We start from the raw sequence: 20,085 nt of genomic DNA, 5'->3' as shown, positions 1-20,085 counted from the left end.
GTTTTTTCTATACTTCTATTTCTGAAAAGGCGGTCGGGATAAAAATAAACTACCCCCCCCCCACACACACACACCCCTCCCAAAATCCAACCATCCACTCTTTGATCCAGAAAGTGTTCAAACCCTTCCTCCATCATCGTGTAAATAGGTATCAGGAGATCGGCAGAGGATGCGGCTTTATCGAGATAATGATGAGGGGGGGGGGGATTGAGGGGAAAACCCCCCGGTGCAGAAATCAGTTTAATCACCGTTTTCACTTCCTGAATGTCTCACTTTAAAGATGGAATAAATGAAGGAGGTAATTTGCTATCATTTCTGTCTTTTCAGACGCCGAGAGGGTGCACACCTCTCTTCAAATATCATGTTGTCGTCGAGCGACAGGAGGAACGATCGTGTCTTTTGTAAATAAACCATTGAGCATGTGATAAACAGCAGCAGATAGAGGCTGGTTGGTATTTTTAGCGATGCTGTGTGCTTCCACAGCCGCTTCCCTGCACTGCTGCTGGAGTTGACATGTTAACACTCACTGGCTGCTATATTTAGCTCAGCCTCACAGTGCTGTTACTATTCCCAGCCTTGTACATGAGGGGGCGGACGGTGCGTTTTTTAAATATATAAATAAAAAAGGGAAGAAAAAGTTCCCTTTTCACGACTGATATGAAATGGGGTTTTTTCGAGTACATCCAGGGTCGACACATGACACTGATTCCTCACTGGATCAGGGACGCTGCAGTTAAAGGGCATCACGAGGTTTGAGACTGAAAGGTGATCGGTTAGATAGAAAATAAATTACTGCGTGAAAATAAACAGCTTATGATGCTGGGTGCAGGAAGTAAGGGCATCATTCCACAAGAAAAAGCACTGACCATGAACTCTGACCTCTAAAGGAGCAAGAGGTAAGAAAGAAAAGCACTTCTTTCAATTGTACATCTTATCAGATTCCAAATAAATACGTTCAAGGTATCTCATTTTGGACATGGCCTACGACATGATGCTTTTAGACTTACGCTCTATACACGCAAGTCTGGTGAAGCACTAAAGACAAGCATTTCATGTGTTCATTTTTAATCAAATGCTGCTGTCACTGTTGGGAAATTAAGTCCTTACAATCTTTGTAAAGAACAAATCCCATTGGTTGCATTATGGCTGCCTGATTCAAGCCTGTTGTGATTTCAGCACCAAGGACAGTTCACTATGTTTGTGGTGAGATAACAGAGTCCTGAAGAGACCCCAAAACATAATGTCCTCTACATGTCTATGGTCCATAAGATGTTGTCCTTTTCCCTCTAAAACAAGTTAACCTTGACAATGAAGGAGTAAATCATGAGGCCTGAAGGACAGGTAAGAGAGAAACTGTGGTGTTAAGGAAATACAATCATTTTTGGAACCAAACTTGGGCATGGGAGGTCGAGAACATGTTGCAAACTGCTCTAAAAGGTATGTTTTAAAATGTAGTTGGCCAGCTGTATCATTACATGACACTTGTGACGTTTATCCAAAGCGACTTCCATACTCAATACTGTGGGCAATCCCCACAGGAGCAATTTGGGGTGAAGTGTCTCAGGGACACAACGACATGCTGACTGCAGTGGGGTTTGAACCTGTGCTCCCCAGATCCGAACACCAGCGCACTAGTCCACTGCGCCACGCGCCTCCCTCCTCATGTCCAACTGTTATAGGTTACATTAGTAATAACAGCAATTGGCCATACGCTTAAGTAACCTTATATAACCATATATTTACATTTTAGCCCTCAGTTACACTTTCTTTTCAGGAGACAATACTTGTGTTGAGAATGATTTTTTTACCCAACAAAATAAGATGCACTGAAGGCAACACAAACATTTACTAGAGAAGGCTATCAAGTAAAAGCACACGCCACAAAAAGGCAGTGTGACTTAACCAACTTTTAGATGATTTGAGATCACCAAAGCAACACAAGCCTGCAAAACAGAATGACATATTTGTAATGTGTAGGAAACAGAAACCCTCAGCGTGCACAGTGTACATGTCGCCTCATGGTTTTGGGGTACAGTAGGTTTTATCCCCACCCAAAGGTTGGTGGTAAAGTGAGGAAACCCATTGAGCTCCACCTCGTGCTTCAGGACTATTGATTTACCTTCACTGCTACTCTCACATGGACTCAGTACAGCCGCTGCTGCCTTCCTTCTCTCTCTGAGGATCTTCTTCGCTTCCTCTCCTGCTGCAGCCGCCCACTCCTCCTCCTCCTCCTCCTGATTATTTTCAGATCCACCGTGTGTGCGTGTGCGCGTAAAAACGCATGTGCGAGGCTTTGGCTGGCTGGCTGGTTTGGGAAATACCTGGTCACGATCAATGAGGAGAGGCTGTATCTCGGTTGTATAGCGCCCCCTTCTGTCCTGAAATGAGAATAACACGTAGACCTTAAACGCACCATGATGCCTGAGCAAAATGATGTACAGTATCTCTGCGAAAAAAATAGAGACAAAAGCCATCAGCCTAACACTCAGTGAGAAGGAAACATGACGTTAGTTAACAAAGAGAAAAGGAAATAATGCATCGTAAAGAATGTCGATGAATAAATCCAAGCATCACTCAATGTATATTCACACAAATATACAATTAAACACATACATTGCATCAAAAATAACCAATTTGTGTTGCATTGTATTCGTTTTCGCCGTTGTAGTCTTATTTCATTCCAGCTCTGACTGAGCAAGACGCTTAAACAGTAATTGACAAACACATATTAATATTCGCATCCATAAAATAAAGGGATGGTGATTTAGTTTCGTGTTGTCTCTGTCCTCTGCATTGCTCGCCAGCATCGCAGTGTTCCTCCGTGCCTCTTATACCGAGCAGAAATACAAAGAGAGACAAAAAGACATAATGAAAGCTTTAAGTGACTCGTTGGGTTTGGGCTAAAAATAGATCTGGTTGCTCTGCGAGGAAAACCCTGGTCTGGGTCGCCCCCTGCAGGGGAGAGTCTGCCATGACCAGAGACTATTTTAAGATGGACAAGCTTCTAGTTCTCATTTGAGATATATACATGTATGTTCCTTTAAAAACATTTAACGCACTTCCGTAAGAACAAAGTCAGTCTAAGAAACACTGGTAACTTCCTTCTGCATATTAAAGAGGACCACCAAAAGGATGCTTTATCTCCAAGCACATTCTTAACTAGAGGTATATTATTTCTGACAGTGAAGCAGATGCCTTTCATACCATTTACTCACTGTAGTGCTCCCCATTATGTTTCATTTGTGTCCACTTGATTGTCTCCATGATTTCCTGTTTGGGTTTTTATCATGTTCTGTTGCCTATTAGCGTTTTCTTTTAACAAATTGTACGGTGTCCTTGGGTGTCATGAAAGGCACCTAAAAATAAAATATATTATTATTTATTTAGTGTATTTATTAATTGTTATCCTCTTGTGAATATGTACTGTCCTGTTTTTTCATTTCCACTGCTTTAAACTCCTGAATTTCCTCACGGGTATAAATAACGGTCGATGGCATCTCATTTGCAACTTCTCAAAAAATAAATTGGGTATATTTGTTTATTTGATTACAACTATTCTCAGATGCCTCTGTTAAACACTTCCCCTTTAGAAAATCAAGTTCGGCCCTTGCGCCAAAGCATCCCCCTGGACATTTAAAAAACACAAGTCATTATTGCATATCGTGTAGGAACTCAATTTGGCTTTTGATAAGAGTATAAATAACAGTAACACTCGAGGATAAAGATTCGTATTGAGGTCAGGTAGGTTTAGTTTGATTAAAGTTGGATAAGAATGTTTTCAACTTTCACATCCAATTTGTGCTCCGGACCATCTACAGTTTTAACACCGAGAAACTACTGAAAGCATTGAAGGACACACCTGAATGTAACCCTAGCAGCAGGTCTCCAGGTTGAATACTGATCTATTGAAAATGACAGCAAATATTAAAGCCAGCCAAACGTTTAAGATACACTACACTTTTAGTATTTTTAGCATGAAGTTATCGCACGTTTATAAAAAGAGGACAGAGCAAGCAGATCCTCCACCACCAGTGTCTCAAATAAAGTTTTCTAAATATGGCAGCAACTATTTATAGCCCGTTTAATTATGGACACCCTGATTCTACTTCAAAGCTAAACCCCCCCCCCACACACAGTGGGCTGAGGCAGTGCTGCTGCAGACTGCTGAGGAGGCACTTTGGTGTATGCGTGTTTTCTGAATGTAGATGCCAGATCGTAGGCTAAAATTACCGTCTCCCCACTCTGCTTCAGTCGAGATAGATGTGAAAAACAGAAACAAGCGGGAAGAAGGGAGGATGGATAGAACATATGATGAATGAATGAGAGATCGTCAGAGGACTGAATGGGTGGAAATAAAGTCTGGAAAAGGATTGAAACATGCGGAAAGTACATTCGAAGCAGCAGAAGTGTGTGGAGTTCCATCGTTGTCTGGATACCAGACTTAAAAACACAAGTAATGAGGACAAAAGTTCATACTTCCATACAAGTTTATGATAAAAATCCAATGAAATCTCATTGATTCATACAAAGTAGCAGAGTGAGCCAATTCAACTTAAGATCTAATAAAAAAAAAAAGATTAAATAAAAAGGTAGAAATAAAATGCATTCATCAACATCTCAAACAAGAGGATCTTTAACTTTCCCTACAACAAGCCGACAAAAAATATTTATCAGACACATCTTGGCGGTCTTTTTTTCCACAAAAATACACAGAATATTTATTTTTAATGAAAGGGGGAAAACATTTAGGTTTACTATAACTATTGCCCAAGAGGATTATGGGGAGTAAATGTTGAAAAGTCTTGGTGTGGGATATTCTGAAGACTGGAAACTGAACCCCAATCAAACAACGACACAGAGACTGGAGCTGGATGTGCGAGATAGAAAGTGAAAAAGAAGTGGAGACCAGTTTAAAAAAAAAAAAAAAAGAACAGTAGTGACAAATAGTCCGTCTTGATGCGGAAAAGATCCTGATGTGATGCAGTTCAATGAGCAATATGTACTGTGTGTGTGCGGGGGGTCTCAGTAGGGCCGGCCTCGGCTCCTGTTGCCTCTGAAGCCTCGTCCTCGGCCCCTGAAGCCGCCGCGCTGCTCTGGGGTTACAACAACAAAAAACAACAACAGGTCAGTATCAACATGTGACAACAACCTGAGCAGTGTTAACTATACGAGGCAGATCACCTTGGGTAAAAGTAATACATAGTGTATCATGTATGTATATGTAGCATGTATAATAAAGATCTTTCTATCAAATAAATGGATTGTTTTCCGTTGTTAAAGGATGAGTCTTATCTTTAACAGGGTTCCTGCCGGTTTCACCAACTCAAATCTAAGACTTTTTAAGACCACTTTGAATAGAATTTAAGACCTATTTCACGGCAAGAAAGTATGAAGGAAAATTGCTATGAAAGAAGAAACACGTCCCATAATTACTTAAAAAGTAAATGTATTCACGTTCAACATAAGAACGAAGACTGAACATAACCGTACACAGAACTGTGTTAGCCAAAAAGTGTGTGTGTGTGTGTGTGTGTGTGTGTGTGTGTGTCAAGAGCTATAGTCAGTCTTCATGCTTTTGTATGATTGGTGTTTAGCTACGGTATTTAGCATCCACAGCACCTCCGCTTTTAGGGTTGACGTAGACCCAAACATCGCCCGGAGGTCCCCCAGTGTTGTTGAGGGAGCTGCTGCACTAGCTAACGCTAAACTAGCTAACGCTGCACTAGCTAACGCTACACTAGCTAACGCTACACTAGCTAACGCTACACTAGCTAACGCTACACTAGCTAATGCTACACTAGCAAAACAAACGCTAATTTATTTTGTAAAAGGTGCGGCGGGCTTAAAACACGTTCCCCTCCACTGGTTTCAACCAAGCACTAAATTCGATGTTTTCCAACCAAATACGGTTGAACTTACCCCATATTTATTTGTAAGTAGATTTGAAGATACCTAATTTCTNAACCGCTCAATGAACTACATCTCCCGTCTCGCACCACACACCAAGACGGCCGTCACGTTGGCACAATTCACTTCTTTCTTTCAGAAGGAGGCGACAAGTATTTAAAGAGGTGAAAATCACTACAAGTCTGGGCATGTTGAGAGCTGTACACACACAAGGGGAGTTAGTCGATTCTAAGAGCCAGCATGCGGGACCGGGATTCTGGGATTTGTAGTCTTTCTAGTTGCGTATTTTTCATAGTCTTATATTTCAACAGTTTTAAGACAAACTGTAACTTTGTTGACATGGAAATGAATTTTTAAGATTGACAAACATCATATGTGATCGAAAGATAATATTTCTCTCCCCATTGACTTCAATACATACTTTTTCCGAAATAAGGTCCCATGGAGCGGAAGTAGATGGGCAGGACTTCACCTCTCTATTAGGTTTCCACCCAGACAAAGCAATCAAAGATAAGTAAAGAAAGTCAGTCGTTACCTCGTCGGTCTTCAGAGCGTCTCCCGTCTTTCCTTGCAGTGCTACTCGCAGCTGTCGGATGTAAACCTGCAGGCCTCTGGCAAAGTACTGTAACCTGTCGAACAAAAAGCACATCCGTAAGAAAACCACAAACACGCTCAGAATATCCAGACCTCATGTTCCTTTACTAATTAAACCCCTGGAGCTGTTTTAGGGACTTCATGATTTGGCCTCACTCCCTCACCTGATCTTGAAGTCTTTGAGGCTCTCGGCGTCCACTTTTTCGATGAGGAAGTCGGGCAGCTTCTTGCCGAGCTGGTGGAAGCCGAAGAGGAGACACTCCACGTAGCTGAACTGCAGTTTGGGTTCCTCCATCGCTGAGCTCTCCCCGTTCTCCGCCTCATCTGGTGGCAGAGGCATGAACTCCTACACAGACAAACAAAACGTTTAACACCATGAACGATATATCTTTGTCTCGTTTGCTTTATCGTCAAACAACTGGGACCACACGCGTTAACAGGAGCAAAGAGATATCAAATAAATCAGTGTTTCAAACTCTTTGTCAGTTTTGAACTGCCTTTAAAACATTTGTTTTCAGATTTCAAGTAACACCTGACCAGTCCTAAGATTTTTGGTAGAAAAATACGTCCATATGAAAGAGATAAAATACAGTGCTGCACCCTGGATTAATGTTTTACAAGAAAAATTAAATCCAATATGACCAAGGAAAGTGAATACGTCAAAAATAAATTGCAAGAAAATGTATCCTTAGTAGGCCACAGCAGAAAGCACTTAAGAGGATGTGCAACAATATGAATGGAAATGTTTAAAGTAGTAACAGCTCGTAATGGATCAGTGGTGAAAACCAGCTGATGTGTGTTTTGATTATGAGGTGNGGATAAGTCTCCAGGAAATGCATGTAAGTCAATGTAATGTCCCCTGAAGTGATGTATACATGGTGTGTGTGTGTGTGTGTGTGTGTGTGTGTGTGTGTGTGTGTGTGTGTGTGTGTGTGTGTGTGTGTGTGTGTTTTATTGGCATGACCAAATCAAAACACAGTATTGCCAAAGCACAAGGCCGTACATCAGTGAAATATTAAACAATCACGTGAACTACATTTGGAATGTATTATAACAGAACAAGGCTGATGGATTTCCTCAAACAAGTGATCTCTATCTCCCTTTTGTCTTCACTACCCTTTAATAAAGTATTTAAATGGGCCCTGTTAGGCTTTTTGGGGCTTTCTCTTCCCTATAGTGTATTATTTAGGTTTTAGTGAATGGTCTGCAAAGGCTCAACCATACTAATATACACCTGACAATGGGTAGCATATGTCCTCTTCAATCAGACAGTATAGGGAAAAGGTTAAAGGTCACTATGCGTCTAATACTCGTGTTGATTGAGTAAAAATAAGTTTTGTGAAGTTTGCAGCAACATGACTCTAGTGTATGACGGTGAACACATAAGTGGGAGTTGAAATTAAAGTTCATAGCAAAGTAAATGCTATCAGTCCCGTTGTGTTCAATGTCTGATCCAATCGTTTTGTTTAAACAGCAGCACTCTGTAAAGGATACACCCACTTTTTAGAGGTATACATACAGTATGCTGTATATATGAACACGCACACTGTGGCCACATGATGAAGGGAATTTGCCGCATGCATCTGATTTCTGATTAATAAATTCCTGTTCGTTAAGGAAATGCCATTTCAACAATGATGCCTGTGTGTGCGTGTCATTCCATTATTTAATTAGCCATAAATATAGCTGTGTATGGCGTGCGTCATGTGGTCTGCGTGTATGAAAACCATATGCACAATGGTAAAATGTTGGCAGTCTGTTGAACTATAATACACTGGAACAATATATACAGATCTGCATTCAGAGCTGTGGCTAATGGATTTTGTGCGCAGGCTGGAAAGCGTGTGTGTGTGTGTATGTTTACGTCTCTGAGTTACAGATACAGTCACATGTAGGGCTGTAATCACATGAGAGATTCAAGGTTTTTAAGTTTCAGACATGTGCTAACGGTTCCTGCTTTTGGTTATGTGCAGATATTCCATTTTCTTGATTCTCAATCATCCTATTCACAGACTCAGTAGAAGTGCTAAGTTAGAGAAAATGTGACTTTTCTTTGCAAGATTTTCCCCCTAAATGCTTCCTCAGATCCATAGCTGCAAACTAGTTTAAACACTATATACTCAAAGTCTTTCTAAACAGCTTCTATTTTCCTGTCATCCTTCAATCAATCAATAAATGTTTATTTATATAGCCCAATATCACAAATGTTACATTTGTCTCAGTGGACTTCACAGTTTGTACAGAATATCAGTATGACAACACGACACCCTCTGTCCTTAGACCTTCTGTCCTTAGACCCTCACATCGTACAAGGAAACACTTCCAGAGAAAACCCCAGTTTAAAGGGGAACATGGGAGAAACCTCAGGGAGAGCATCAGAGGAGGGATCCCTCTCCCAGGACGGACAGACGTGCAATAGATGCCGTGTGTAAATTGAAGAGATAATACATTTACAACATAGGTAGACCAAATGTTTGGAAATGCATGTGTGTATAATAGGAAGATGAATCCACGAGGATGTCAGCAATCTTGTGGGAGCCATCAGGGAAGTAGTATGATGAGAGTCAGGCAGGACCGCAGAGACAGGTTCAGCCACGACTCGAAGTCCACGACTTAATCCAGAACTCAGGATCCAGGACACACGACCACAGCAACAGGATCAGCCTCGACTCAGGATCCCGGCGTAGATAGACACCAACCTACCGATTCCTAAAGTGTATATTGAAGGGCATTTCATTGAATCCAAATCCTCTCAAATCCTTTGATATGCTATGCATCAAAGTGCTTCTGTCATACAAGGAGCACGTCTTGCCGATTGAAAGCAGCTTCGTGATAATCTGCTAAAGATTATATATTTAGCATAGTTTTGATGATAGTAGTGTTTGTATATTGGACAGCAGACAAGAAAAAGTCAAAAGGGCTGAAACTAACATTTAACTCATTATTGATTCATTTGTCAGTTATTTTCGAACAATGGTTTGGTTTATAAAATGTCAGAAAAATATTGAGTTCAGTTGAATATGGACAAATATAAAAATATATCTCCATGGTTAAAGGGCTGAAAAAAGATTTAGAAAAATTACTTGACGTATTAAAATGTAAAATATGTTGCAGATTGATCAAAAACTTGGTCTACTGGTCAGCACTGCTTTCACTGTAGATATAACCTGCATTTCTTTTGATATTTAAAACATAGAAGCGATGATTTCAGATTATTTCCGTCAGAGCTAAAAATAAATCGGCTTTTCTTCTCTACCGGGAAACGTCCACATGTATAACCCATCCCTGTTTTCAGCTCGATAGGGATGTCGTTTCAAGACAAGATTAGGTTTGTAAAATGTAGCCTGCCACGCTGTTTTCTGTTGTTGTGTTTGTATAGGTACAGGTATGTCATAAATACATGTGGTGTGTGTGTGTGTGTTTGTGTGTCTGTGTCTGTGTGTGTGTCCCTACATGACTGATCACCTCCACCAGTTCCCTTTCTCGAAAGTCAACATGTCTGTGTGTGTGAGTTTGTGTGTGTGTGTGTTGCTTCCGCCTCACAAACAATGGCTGATTTATACGATAACACATATTTACTCTGTAATCAGTGTGTGTGTGTGTGTGTGTCAGAGTCAGAGAGAGAGTATGGCGGACTCGTGACGCCAAGCCAAGGATATTTATCTTGTTGCCGTACATTCCCAGAGTTCTCCTCATTTTTCCCCTGTTCCTCTCCCACCTTCACTAACTTCTCTCCCCTCTGTCCTTCAAAGCAGACCATTGAGAGAAAAGCAAACATGCATGGTGGGGGCAACACACACACACACACACACACACACACACACACACACACACACACACACACACACACACACACACACTCACAAACATACTCCAACACACTCCACATCGATAACTCTTGTCCTATATAACCTTAATGATCATTAACTACGTAATGTTGTAACTAATACTTCACGGAATGGACCTTCAGGTTGTTGTAATTGGGATATCGAATACCACAGAATATGGCTGTCCTGGTAGTACTTATTCGACTCGAGCTGTCCTTATACACCTTTCTTTCACCCTTTGAATGTTCCTGATTTTTTACTACAGCTTTACTTTACTGTGTCGGAAAATAAAAACGAAATGTACTATTTTATGCTGGCCGTATCCTCTCACTCTTCCTTATTCCCAAACAACAAAGACACACGCACGCACGCGACCCGAAAACCAGTATTTACTGTTTTTGTTCCGGCAATAAGAACCGGGCTTGTTTTGTTTCTCTCATAAGCACTATGTTTAATCGTGGTGTTGTGGTATGTGTGTGTGTGTGTGTGTGTGTGTGTGTGTGTGTGTGTGTGTGTCGTTGTGTGTGTGTGTGTGTGGTGTGTGTGTGTGTGGTGTGTGTGTGTGTGTGTGTGTGTGTGTGTGCGTGTGTGTGTGTTGTGTGTGTGTGTGTCGTGTGTCGTTTTTTTGTGTCAAGGGGTTCTGCTATGTGTGTTATACATGTGTGAGTCACAGGGTATTGCCAGGTTGTAAGCTTGCTGCACTCGTGAACTACGTCCAGGTCTGGTCTCTCTGGACTCGGTTGGTGTGTCGTGTGTGTGGTGGTTGTGTGTGTGGTGGTGTGTGGTGTGGTGTGTGTCGTGTGTGTGTGTGCCCGCTCTCGCTCGTCGTCGTGTGTCGTGTGTGTGTTGTGTAAGTGTGTGTGTGTGTTGTGTGTCGTGCTGTGTGTGTGTGTGTGTGTAGTGTGGTGTGTGCAGCGTGTCGGCCAACTCACTACCAAAACCAACACCAGGCTCACTTTAGACTGTGATTAACCTCGATTCTCTAAACCGATCGGACTCACTTTTGATGGTATTGCATGCAGACACTCATCGCTTCGATTAGTTTTTCGATCGTCGGCGATTACGTTTCAATTACTCCAGGTTTACGATTGCGATAACACTACCGATTGTGCAACTAATTGTTTCGGATGTTATGAGACAATGAAAGAGTTCTAGCGATTAGTACTAGTTCTGTGACCACCGAAACATTACACTAAGTTGTGTGTGAATAAATTTGTTTGTGTGTCTGTGTTGAGCTGTGAAAGTAATTTAGTACTTTGCCGTTTTCTTTGTGTCGTGTGTGTGTGTGTGTGTGTCGTGTGTGGTGGTGTTGTGTTGCTGTGGTGTGTGTTGTGTGTAGTGTGTGTGTTGTGTCGTGTGTGTGTGTGTCGTGTGTGTGTGTGTGTTGTGTGTGTGGTTGTGTGTGTGTCGTGTGTTGCTGTTGTGTGTGTGTGTGTGTGTGGTGTNTGTGTGTAGGTGCTGAAGCTGCTGGCTGAGATGAGTCCATACTGTGGAGACATGGATAAGCTGGACCACCAGCTTGGTGAACAGCATGCTGAGGTTTGGCTCCAGCTTATCCATGTCTCCACAGTATGGACTCATCTCAGCCAGCAGCTTCAGCACCTACACACACACACACAGCTTAGCAGATCCCTCACCCAGTGTAATGTGCACTGCTAATGAGAAACAGTGTTGTGTGGAGCAGACTAATGACCCATTAACAACATGCAGCGGCTGACGCCTCCGACAGGTGGCTGCCACGCGCACTTTGTTCACTACGACCTCTCACCCAATGTCACACATCACAACAGTGGCCATATTTAGTTTGTTCTGGCCTCTTTAATTCAAATGGCATTGCATTGAGCCATTGGCAATTCAATATGCAACATCATTTTTGATTTAATTGATGAAAATGTAAATTAAATAAACTCCATATTGTCATGTTTTTGAATTAGCAAATTGGCATTGCAACCCTCAATTCAGTTACAATGATTAAAAAACAAGACAAATATGTGTAGAAACCTAATCAGTGGTATGTAAAAACACATTTTAAATAACTACGGGAATTCACAAGTCTACCTACATTTGACTTGTGTCTCAATAAATATGAAGCCAGAACTCACCTCCAGCTGGATGTCCAGCTCCGGCACGGGACTCGTCAGGGCGCTGAGGTTGGGCAGCACGTGTTCACAGAAGTACGTGATGAAACGTGTCGAGTGGACGTTTTTCTACAGGAGAGGAGAAAACCACGATTATTTCACGCTTTAATCCCAGTAAACTTCTCAATCTTGAGCTTCATGGTCTTCTCGGTAAACTGAATGACTTTGGCGAATTGAAGAAGTAACTTTGGGATTGGGCGATTAGCTTACTTTCTTGATAATACACGGTGTTGGCTGTAAAGTGAATGTGTGTTACTCACGGAGAAGAGGGGCAGCGCCTGGCGGGTGCACTGCAGGAGGCGGTCCACGAGGTCGGGGTCGGCCGTGTTCAGCGCCTGATCCAGGAAGGCCTGCTCCACCACCAGCTCCACCAGCTGCTGCCGCCCGTTCACCGTCTGCAGCACCCGCAGGTTGGACACCACGCGCATCAAGAGGACAAACTCCTCCCCCGTCACGTCCTCCAGAACCTTCTTTGTTTCTGCAAAGACATGGTCCTCCACCTCCTTCGTCATGACCTCCTCTGTCAGGGTCTTCAGTTTGGTGGACAGAAACTTGATGGCCCTTTCCCGAACGATGTCCTCTCCCTGCAGGATCTGAGAGAAGAGACCGCCAAGAGTACCTGGAGGACAACAGAGAGAAGGGGTTGCGTCAATGCAATTTAATAATTACAAACGCAATGGGATTACCCAGGATGCAATAATAATGACATACACAAGAAGTTAAATCCAGTAAACATGCAGATCTACTGGATAGAATGACACCGACTTAAAACAGGCCAAAATATATATTTTGTTTCACACGGCCAACAAGTCAACTTAAAAAACACCACAGGTTACAACTAAATATTTAAACAGGTAGAAGGAAGTCCTACTACGGGATATAATTAGAGCGGAAGAGTAAGAATGTAATGTTTACCACTGTCGCCTTTAGGCACAGCTCTGAACTGGGATGAATCATTTAAATGCATACAAGAACATTAATAAGAAAACAACACTCACCTTTAGCATCCATCTTGAAGATAGCAATAAGTGATCCGGTCACTTGGTTGAACTCTGCTGTATCATCTGGAAGCACAACAAAAAAAAAAGGTGGATTCTTCAGTAGATATTCTTGGAAAAGTATATTTAATATTAGACAATCAGAGCTAGGGATGCATACCGGTATCACCGAAATACCGGTTACTGGTGGCTACGGTATACCGTACCGAAATCATATCCGGTTTCGATACTTAAAAAATAATGATGGCGGGTGTTATGAATTAGATTGCATAATCGTTTTTCTTCATATTTTATGTATTTTTTCATTGTTTGTTCAATACTAGAAGGGTAAGTCCCACAAATGACTGTGATGGGATTTGTTTTCTCTCACCAGTGAAGGCAAATGTTGATTTTAAAGATGAGATTTGTTTGTTTGTGCAATGCCGAGATCTCATGACCATTATTCTATTATTTATTTGTTCTCTAGTCGAATCTCAGGTTTAACATTAATTATAACGGTNCACTAGCTAACGCTACATTAGCAAAACAAACGGGCTTCAAACACGTTCCCTCCACTGGTTTCAACCAAGCACTACATTCGATGTTTTCCAACTAAATACGGTTGAACTTAAACTTCCCCATATTTATTTGTAAGTAGATTTGAAGATACCAAATTACTGACTTTTTAAGACCTTCTAAATCATATTTAAGACCTTACTTATTTTTTCGATCATATTTAAGACCTTTTTAAGGCCTTAAATTCTGATCATCAAATGTAAGAGTTTTTATGACCCCGCGGAAACCCTTCAGTGAACTTTCTCCATCTTGTGTTTACTTCACGTTCTCTTTTGTCTGTGCTCTGTGGTGATGAAGGCAGATGAAGAGGAACTGAAACAGACAATGTCAGATTTGATCTTTGATTCTTTCAGCTGCCGTATCAGATCACAGGTAGGAGAGGAGAATTTCTCTCTCCCCACATCTGCCTGATCACATCTTTGTTTGCACATGACTTCCATCTCCACTGCTTTTTCAACATTAGTTCATCTTCTGTTATGCTTTTTGGGTTATCCTAAAGCTCCCACACACTTTTTGCTTTACAATTGTCTCCGTTTGGCTTTCAAATCTATTTTAATCACTGCAGCGTTTCTTGTATTAGATCGTATTGGCAGAACACAGTATGTCCGCCATCACAGGAACTTATCTCCTCTTAAACTCCTCAAGTCATCGCCTCATAAATCTCCCTTTCAACATCTCTTTATACTTGGCATATCCACATTTGAGACCTTTGTATTTGTATCTTCACTTTATGCAAATATCTTTTTGACTGCATTAGTCCTGCATTATAATTTATGCACCCTCCCAAATCTTTCAAAGCTGTTCCTCTTATTTGTGCTTTCTTATTTCCATTTCTCACTCTCTTCCTGCCATGTTCTCTTAATCTCACTCGTCATTTTTTAAATATTTGGCTTATCCAAAAGTCTCATCCTTTGTATTTCTGTTGCCTTGTTTTACTTCCCTCTGTCTATCTCGTCTCTCTTTCTCTGCATTTCACCATCTGCTCCTTCCCTCTCTGACCCCCACCCCCCCGACCACATCCAGGTGTTAATAATAAATTCTCCTCCAGCTCCACCACATCTATGAGGAAATCCTCTGGCAGGTCATCTGTGTCTGTCTGAAAAAGAACAGAACTTCTGCGCTCCTCTCTTCCTCCTTCTGCGATTGTTTTTACACGACTTTCCTACTCGATGGACTGCTGGAACCGATGTGGATCGTGTTCTCCAGCTGCAGCGTTTAATGACCCGGACTTGATTAAAATATGGCGATAAATGAAATGAAATATGATCTGATCAAGCCTGAGGGAACTGGGAGGAATTAGATCCAGACTGGACTGCGTCTGGAGATCAGGGCGGGGCTGAAAACTAAAACTCTGTCACTGAACGGTTATCTGATCCCGCTGATATATCGAGGGTTAACACAGGCCAATCTGAATCAGTTTAACTCCAAACAACATTTTTAATGACGTCTTGTTTCCTGGAATTTAAAGATTTATGTCCTAATAATCAAATATTTCTTCTCAACATTGGTTGATTTCTGGGCTGCATATTCTCATTTATTTAAATTAATTTTAACCGGACATTGTGAGCGGAGAGACAGGGAAGGGGTGGTCAAATGCATGAGTGGAGAACAACCTGTTTGGATCGTGAAAACGTTTAATTTTAGTCTTTTTTCAAAAAGTTATTTGTACTACTTGAAATTGTAGACTGGTTCTACTTGTACTGTTCTTACCACAATATCTACAGCGAGCACCTAGCAATAGCCTCAGGAGGCTAATCATCGTGGGAGGAAAAGACAAAATCTCACCCCACACACACAAACACACACACATACAAACACACACACACCCAGCATCGCTCGTCAGTCAGCTGAATGAAAGACAGCCTTTCAGTGATAAGACAGACAGTCACATAAACAGACTGTCGGAGGAAAAACAAACCAGACCACCGTCACACGACTCACACCTCTGTGCTCCATTCAGCCTCCAGAGGGGTCTTAGTGTGTGTGTGTGTGTGTGTGTGTGTGTGCGCGCGTGCGTGCGTGTGTGTGTGTGTGCGTGTGCGTGCATGTGTGTGTGTGTGTTTGTGTGTGTGTGTGCGTGTGTGTGCGTGCGTGTGCGTGCGTGCATGTGTGTGCGTGTGTGCATGTGTGTGTGCATGTGTGTGTGTGTGTGTGTGTGTGTGTGTGTGTGTGTGTGTGTGCGCGCGCGTGCGTGCGTGTGTGTGTGTGTGTGTGTGTGTTTTAGAGAGAGAGAGAAAGCACTGATGGGTGTACATGTGTGTGTACCTGGGGTGAAACATCTCCTGAAGGAAGTCAGAAAATGATTGAGAGAGAGAGGGAGGAAGTTCCTCGGCTCCCGTCGGCCCTTTAATCTGATACACAAACACACAGAGCACCTAAGAGCCTGCCATTCACACACACCACACACACACTCTCTGTGCATGAACACACACTTGTTCAAACACACTAGAAAGTCAACTGTGTCAAGAGTACAAGTGCAGATAAAAGCAGGCTGCAGCACACACACACATAAAGATTTGCACACGTCTTCAACTCTGTATCCAATACACGAAGCCAATGTGAATCACTGGTCAGTTCCACAATCCAATATATATATTTTAATGCATTACTTTGAGTAATGTACAACATTTTGAACTATTTTATCAGATGCAGAGTTCCTTCCTTTCCGGTGTCCAGCTTAATTATATAAACAATTATTTTGCAAGTCTATGAGTTGTATGTTGTATTATATACATCAGCCTAAAAAGGTCCAATGGGAGGGACTTAACCTCCGTATATTTAATGAAATATACTTAACTTTACCTTAAAAAAAACTCCTTAAAGCAGTGGTGGAAAGTACCTAAGTACATTTATTCAAGTATTGTACTTTTTTGATGTTTATACTTTACTTGAGTATTTCCATTTCGTACTACTTTATAATACTACTACGCTGCATTACAGACGCAAAATACATTTATTATAAAACTCACAGTTACTTTTTGTATGTATAAAAACACATGCTGATATGTTATAATGCAGTGCATGCATGTACTAATGTACATAGTATTTAACATTTCAGAATTTGGTCCAAATTGACCAACCACAGCTCTAACGTGTATAAAAACTGGATAAAATAATAACCATGATAATATAATACTGTAAAAAGATCCATTATGAGTACTTTTACTTTTGATAATTAAAGTTAATTTATCAAATACGACTTTTATATTTTATATTATTCAGAAACATGCAATTGTGCAGAATGAGTACTTGTATTTTTTGTACTCTAAGTACAAAAGTACTTTTCGATGCTAATAATGTTGTACTTTTACTTATGTTCATTTAGAAATCAGGACTTTGACTTGCAGTGGAGTATTTTAATACCATAGTATTTGTAATTTTATTTAAGTAAATGATCTGTGTACTTCTTCGAGAACTGAGAACAAAATGATGATTTAGATTAAATAAAACAGATCAAATATTGAGTTAGGAGGACTGTTTTTTTAGAATTAGACCACGTATGTTCCTGATACTTAACAAAGAGAAGCATTTCATGGAGCCGACGTCACGTTCCATCTCAAAATCATACCTGAATGAAGTTGTGTTTTGCTCGTTAATTGGTTGAGTACCGTTCTGCTGCCCTATATGTATCTTTTCCTGAAAATATATTTATGCACGTCAGGTTTGAGTAGCTGCTCCGTAAATCCGTTTGGATATGGTCCAAACTCTTGAACCCATAAAGACCTCTGGTGCAAACACAGGAAAGATAAACAAGCAGGGATAATCTACTAAAATGTTGCACTTATACGAACAAACACTAACTTTCTGCACACGAACACAGTCACTCTACAACGTCTCCATCCACGCATGACACAACTCTACTGAAATATGATTACACACAAACACACAGTTATGGATGGGAAAACACACAAATGGCCAAATGAAACAAGAGTACACATATATATACATATACATGGTGGAAATGCACACTTCCTCATGCACTCTGAGATACACACATAGACACAGGCAGTGAGAGGGCCGCCTGTTAGTGGTGGTGGTCCTGCTCCACAGTGGGATCTGTGTTTGGCCATGTTTAGAGCTCCATTTGGGGCCAGATAAATCAAGCTGCTGTCTACCAGAAGCCTCCATTAGGGGCCCCGCGAGGCCCCTGGACGGCCTGTCAGTCACCCCGTCCGTCAGCAGGTCGCCTCCTCCAGCGTTTGAACTCATAATTACAGGCTTAGCTTCAGCTCAGAGGGAAGTAGTGGAGTACAAATACTTCGTTACTGTACTTAAGTAAATGTTTCTGGTGTCAGTACTTTACTCCACCACTTATTTTTCTGACGACTTTTTACTTTGACTTCTTACATGTTGAACACAAATACCTGTACTTTCTACTTCTTACATGTTGAACACAAATACCTGTACTTTCTACTTCTTACATGTTGAACACAAATACCTGTACTTTATACTTCTTACATTTTGAACCCAAATACCTGTACTTTCTACTTCTTACATGTTGAACACAAATACCTGTACTTTCTACTTCTTACATGTTGAACACAAATACCTGTACTTTCTACTTCTTACATGTTGAACACAAATACCTGTACTTTATACTTCTCTCATTTTCCAAACAGGCTGGTTCCTTTAGTTTGAATGTGTGTTTGGTGGCGTGATCATTATTATTTAGAGTCATTGCGTGCCTATTGATTTGAACACGATCCTGAGACTGCCAAGGCACACAGNTGAATGTGTGTTTGGTGGCGTGATCATTATTATTTAGAGTCATTGCGTGCCTATTGATTTGAACACGATCCGTGTATCCATCATTTCCTGGTCTTCTCTAAAGAAGAGGGACCAATGAAAACGTTGTCATGTTGCCGTTGTTCAGCATGGAAACATTCATTAGCTAACAATGACATTATTGTTCTATTAATATAAAGGGAGGTCAGGTACTCTTTAAAACAGCTGCTAGTTATGGGTACTTTTTACTGAAGTACATTTCAAAGCCTCTTTACTTTCACTTGAGTAAAGAAGTTTAGTCAGTACTTCTACTTTCACCAGAGTATTTTTAAACACGAGTATCTGTACTTCTACTTGAGTAAAGGATGTGTGTACTTTTGCCCCTCACTAGCCCAGCGCTAATGCTAACACACGACGGACGTTTCACCTCCAGAGGAAACAGCGCCAGGGAAAATGTTTATGGGAACTGAGAAGTCTCCCGCCCTTTGTTCTGCCCTCTTTGGTCCTCACCTCATCCATTTCCAGAAACGTCTTTTTTATTTCTTTGAGTGACACTCCCGGGGTTTCCCCTTTGGATTTGAGAGGTGAGTTAGCAGCGGAGCACTAGCGCCAGGCTAACCTCTGGCTGCCACAGATTAATCAAACACCAGTTAGAGGGGAGAGTGTAAAACAAGAGGGGCCGCGATGACTGATGGCTTTTTAAGGAGTGACGGGGGGAGGGAGGTGGAGGAGAAACACACCTCAGATCAGGACAGAAGACAGACTGAGCCGAGCTGCAAATTACCATCAGCGACCAAACAAACTTTGTGAATTTGACCCATACCTGGTTTGTCTTCTCTACAGTGACACGTATCACATAATCATTCACTCTATTCTCAAACTCATCCATCATGTGGGGTGTATTTTGGAGTCCAGCCACAGTGGTCGGAAGATGAAAAAGTTTCCTGCACATATGAAGTCAGACGTGGCTCTCAGGAATTCATGAATAAAATATAGGCTCATAAAGGCAGCACGAACAATGGAAATATTATCCTCCGCTGCATAAATGCACAGCCGACCACAGAGGCTTCTCACAGGGAGCCCGTTCCTCTTATCTCTGACGGAGCATGTGGAGAGAGACACACGCACAAACACACACCGCTAACGAGGGGAAAATCCCCCCCATCACCTAAGATTGATGCAGAAAATTTACCCAGCAGACATTCCTCTGGGCCCAAATGAAAGAGGTGGCTGGTTCACCGGCATTCCTGATTGGCCACACATTCCCCTGCCTTTCTGACGGTGTGATTGCTGGCAGGGAGCCTCGGATTCACGAGGTAAACACCCGCAATATATCGCCTT

The 20,085-nt window shown here is 41.6% G+C and overlaps 1 protein-coding gene across 1 annotated transcript in view; it reads right to left on the bottom strand.

Annotated features, from left to right (window-relative positions):
* Positions 1-18,228, bottom strand: part of api5 (apoptosis inhibitor 5) — a 19,817-nt gene extending 1,589 nt beyond the window's left edge. Inside the window, exons 1-7 of the mRNA XM_010784764.1 lie at positions 18,135-18,228; positions 13,465-13,575; positions 12,727-13,085; positions 12,431-12,535; positions 11,841-11,930; positions 6,666-6,847; positions 6,443-6,536 (exon numbers count right to left, since the gene is read on the bottom strand). Of these exons, the coding sequence (XP_010783066.1) occupies positions 6,443-6,536; positions 6,666-6,847; positions 11,841-11,930; positions 12,431-12,535; positions 12,727-13,085; positions 13,465-13,575; positions 18,135-18,228 (1,035 nt within the window). The remainder of the gene's footprint in view (positions 1-6,442; positions 6,537-6,665; positions 6,848-11,840; positions 11,931-12,430; positions 12,536-12,726; positions 13,086-13,464; positions 13,576-18,134) is intronic.
* Positions 18,229-20,085: the final 1,857 nt, after the last annotated feature.

This window comes from Notothenia coriiceps, unplaced genomic scaffold (assembly GCF_000735185.1).
Source record: "Notothenia coriiceps isolate Sejong01 unplaced genomic scaffold, NC01 NC01_scaffold00026424, whole genome shotgun sequence".
Taxonomy (NCBI): Eukaryota; Metazoa; Chordata; class Actinopteri; order Perciformes; family Nototheniidae; genus Notothenia; species Notothenia coriiceps.
Note: the sequence above shows the minus strand (reverse complement) of the source record. Positions and strands in the feature narration are given on the sequence as shown.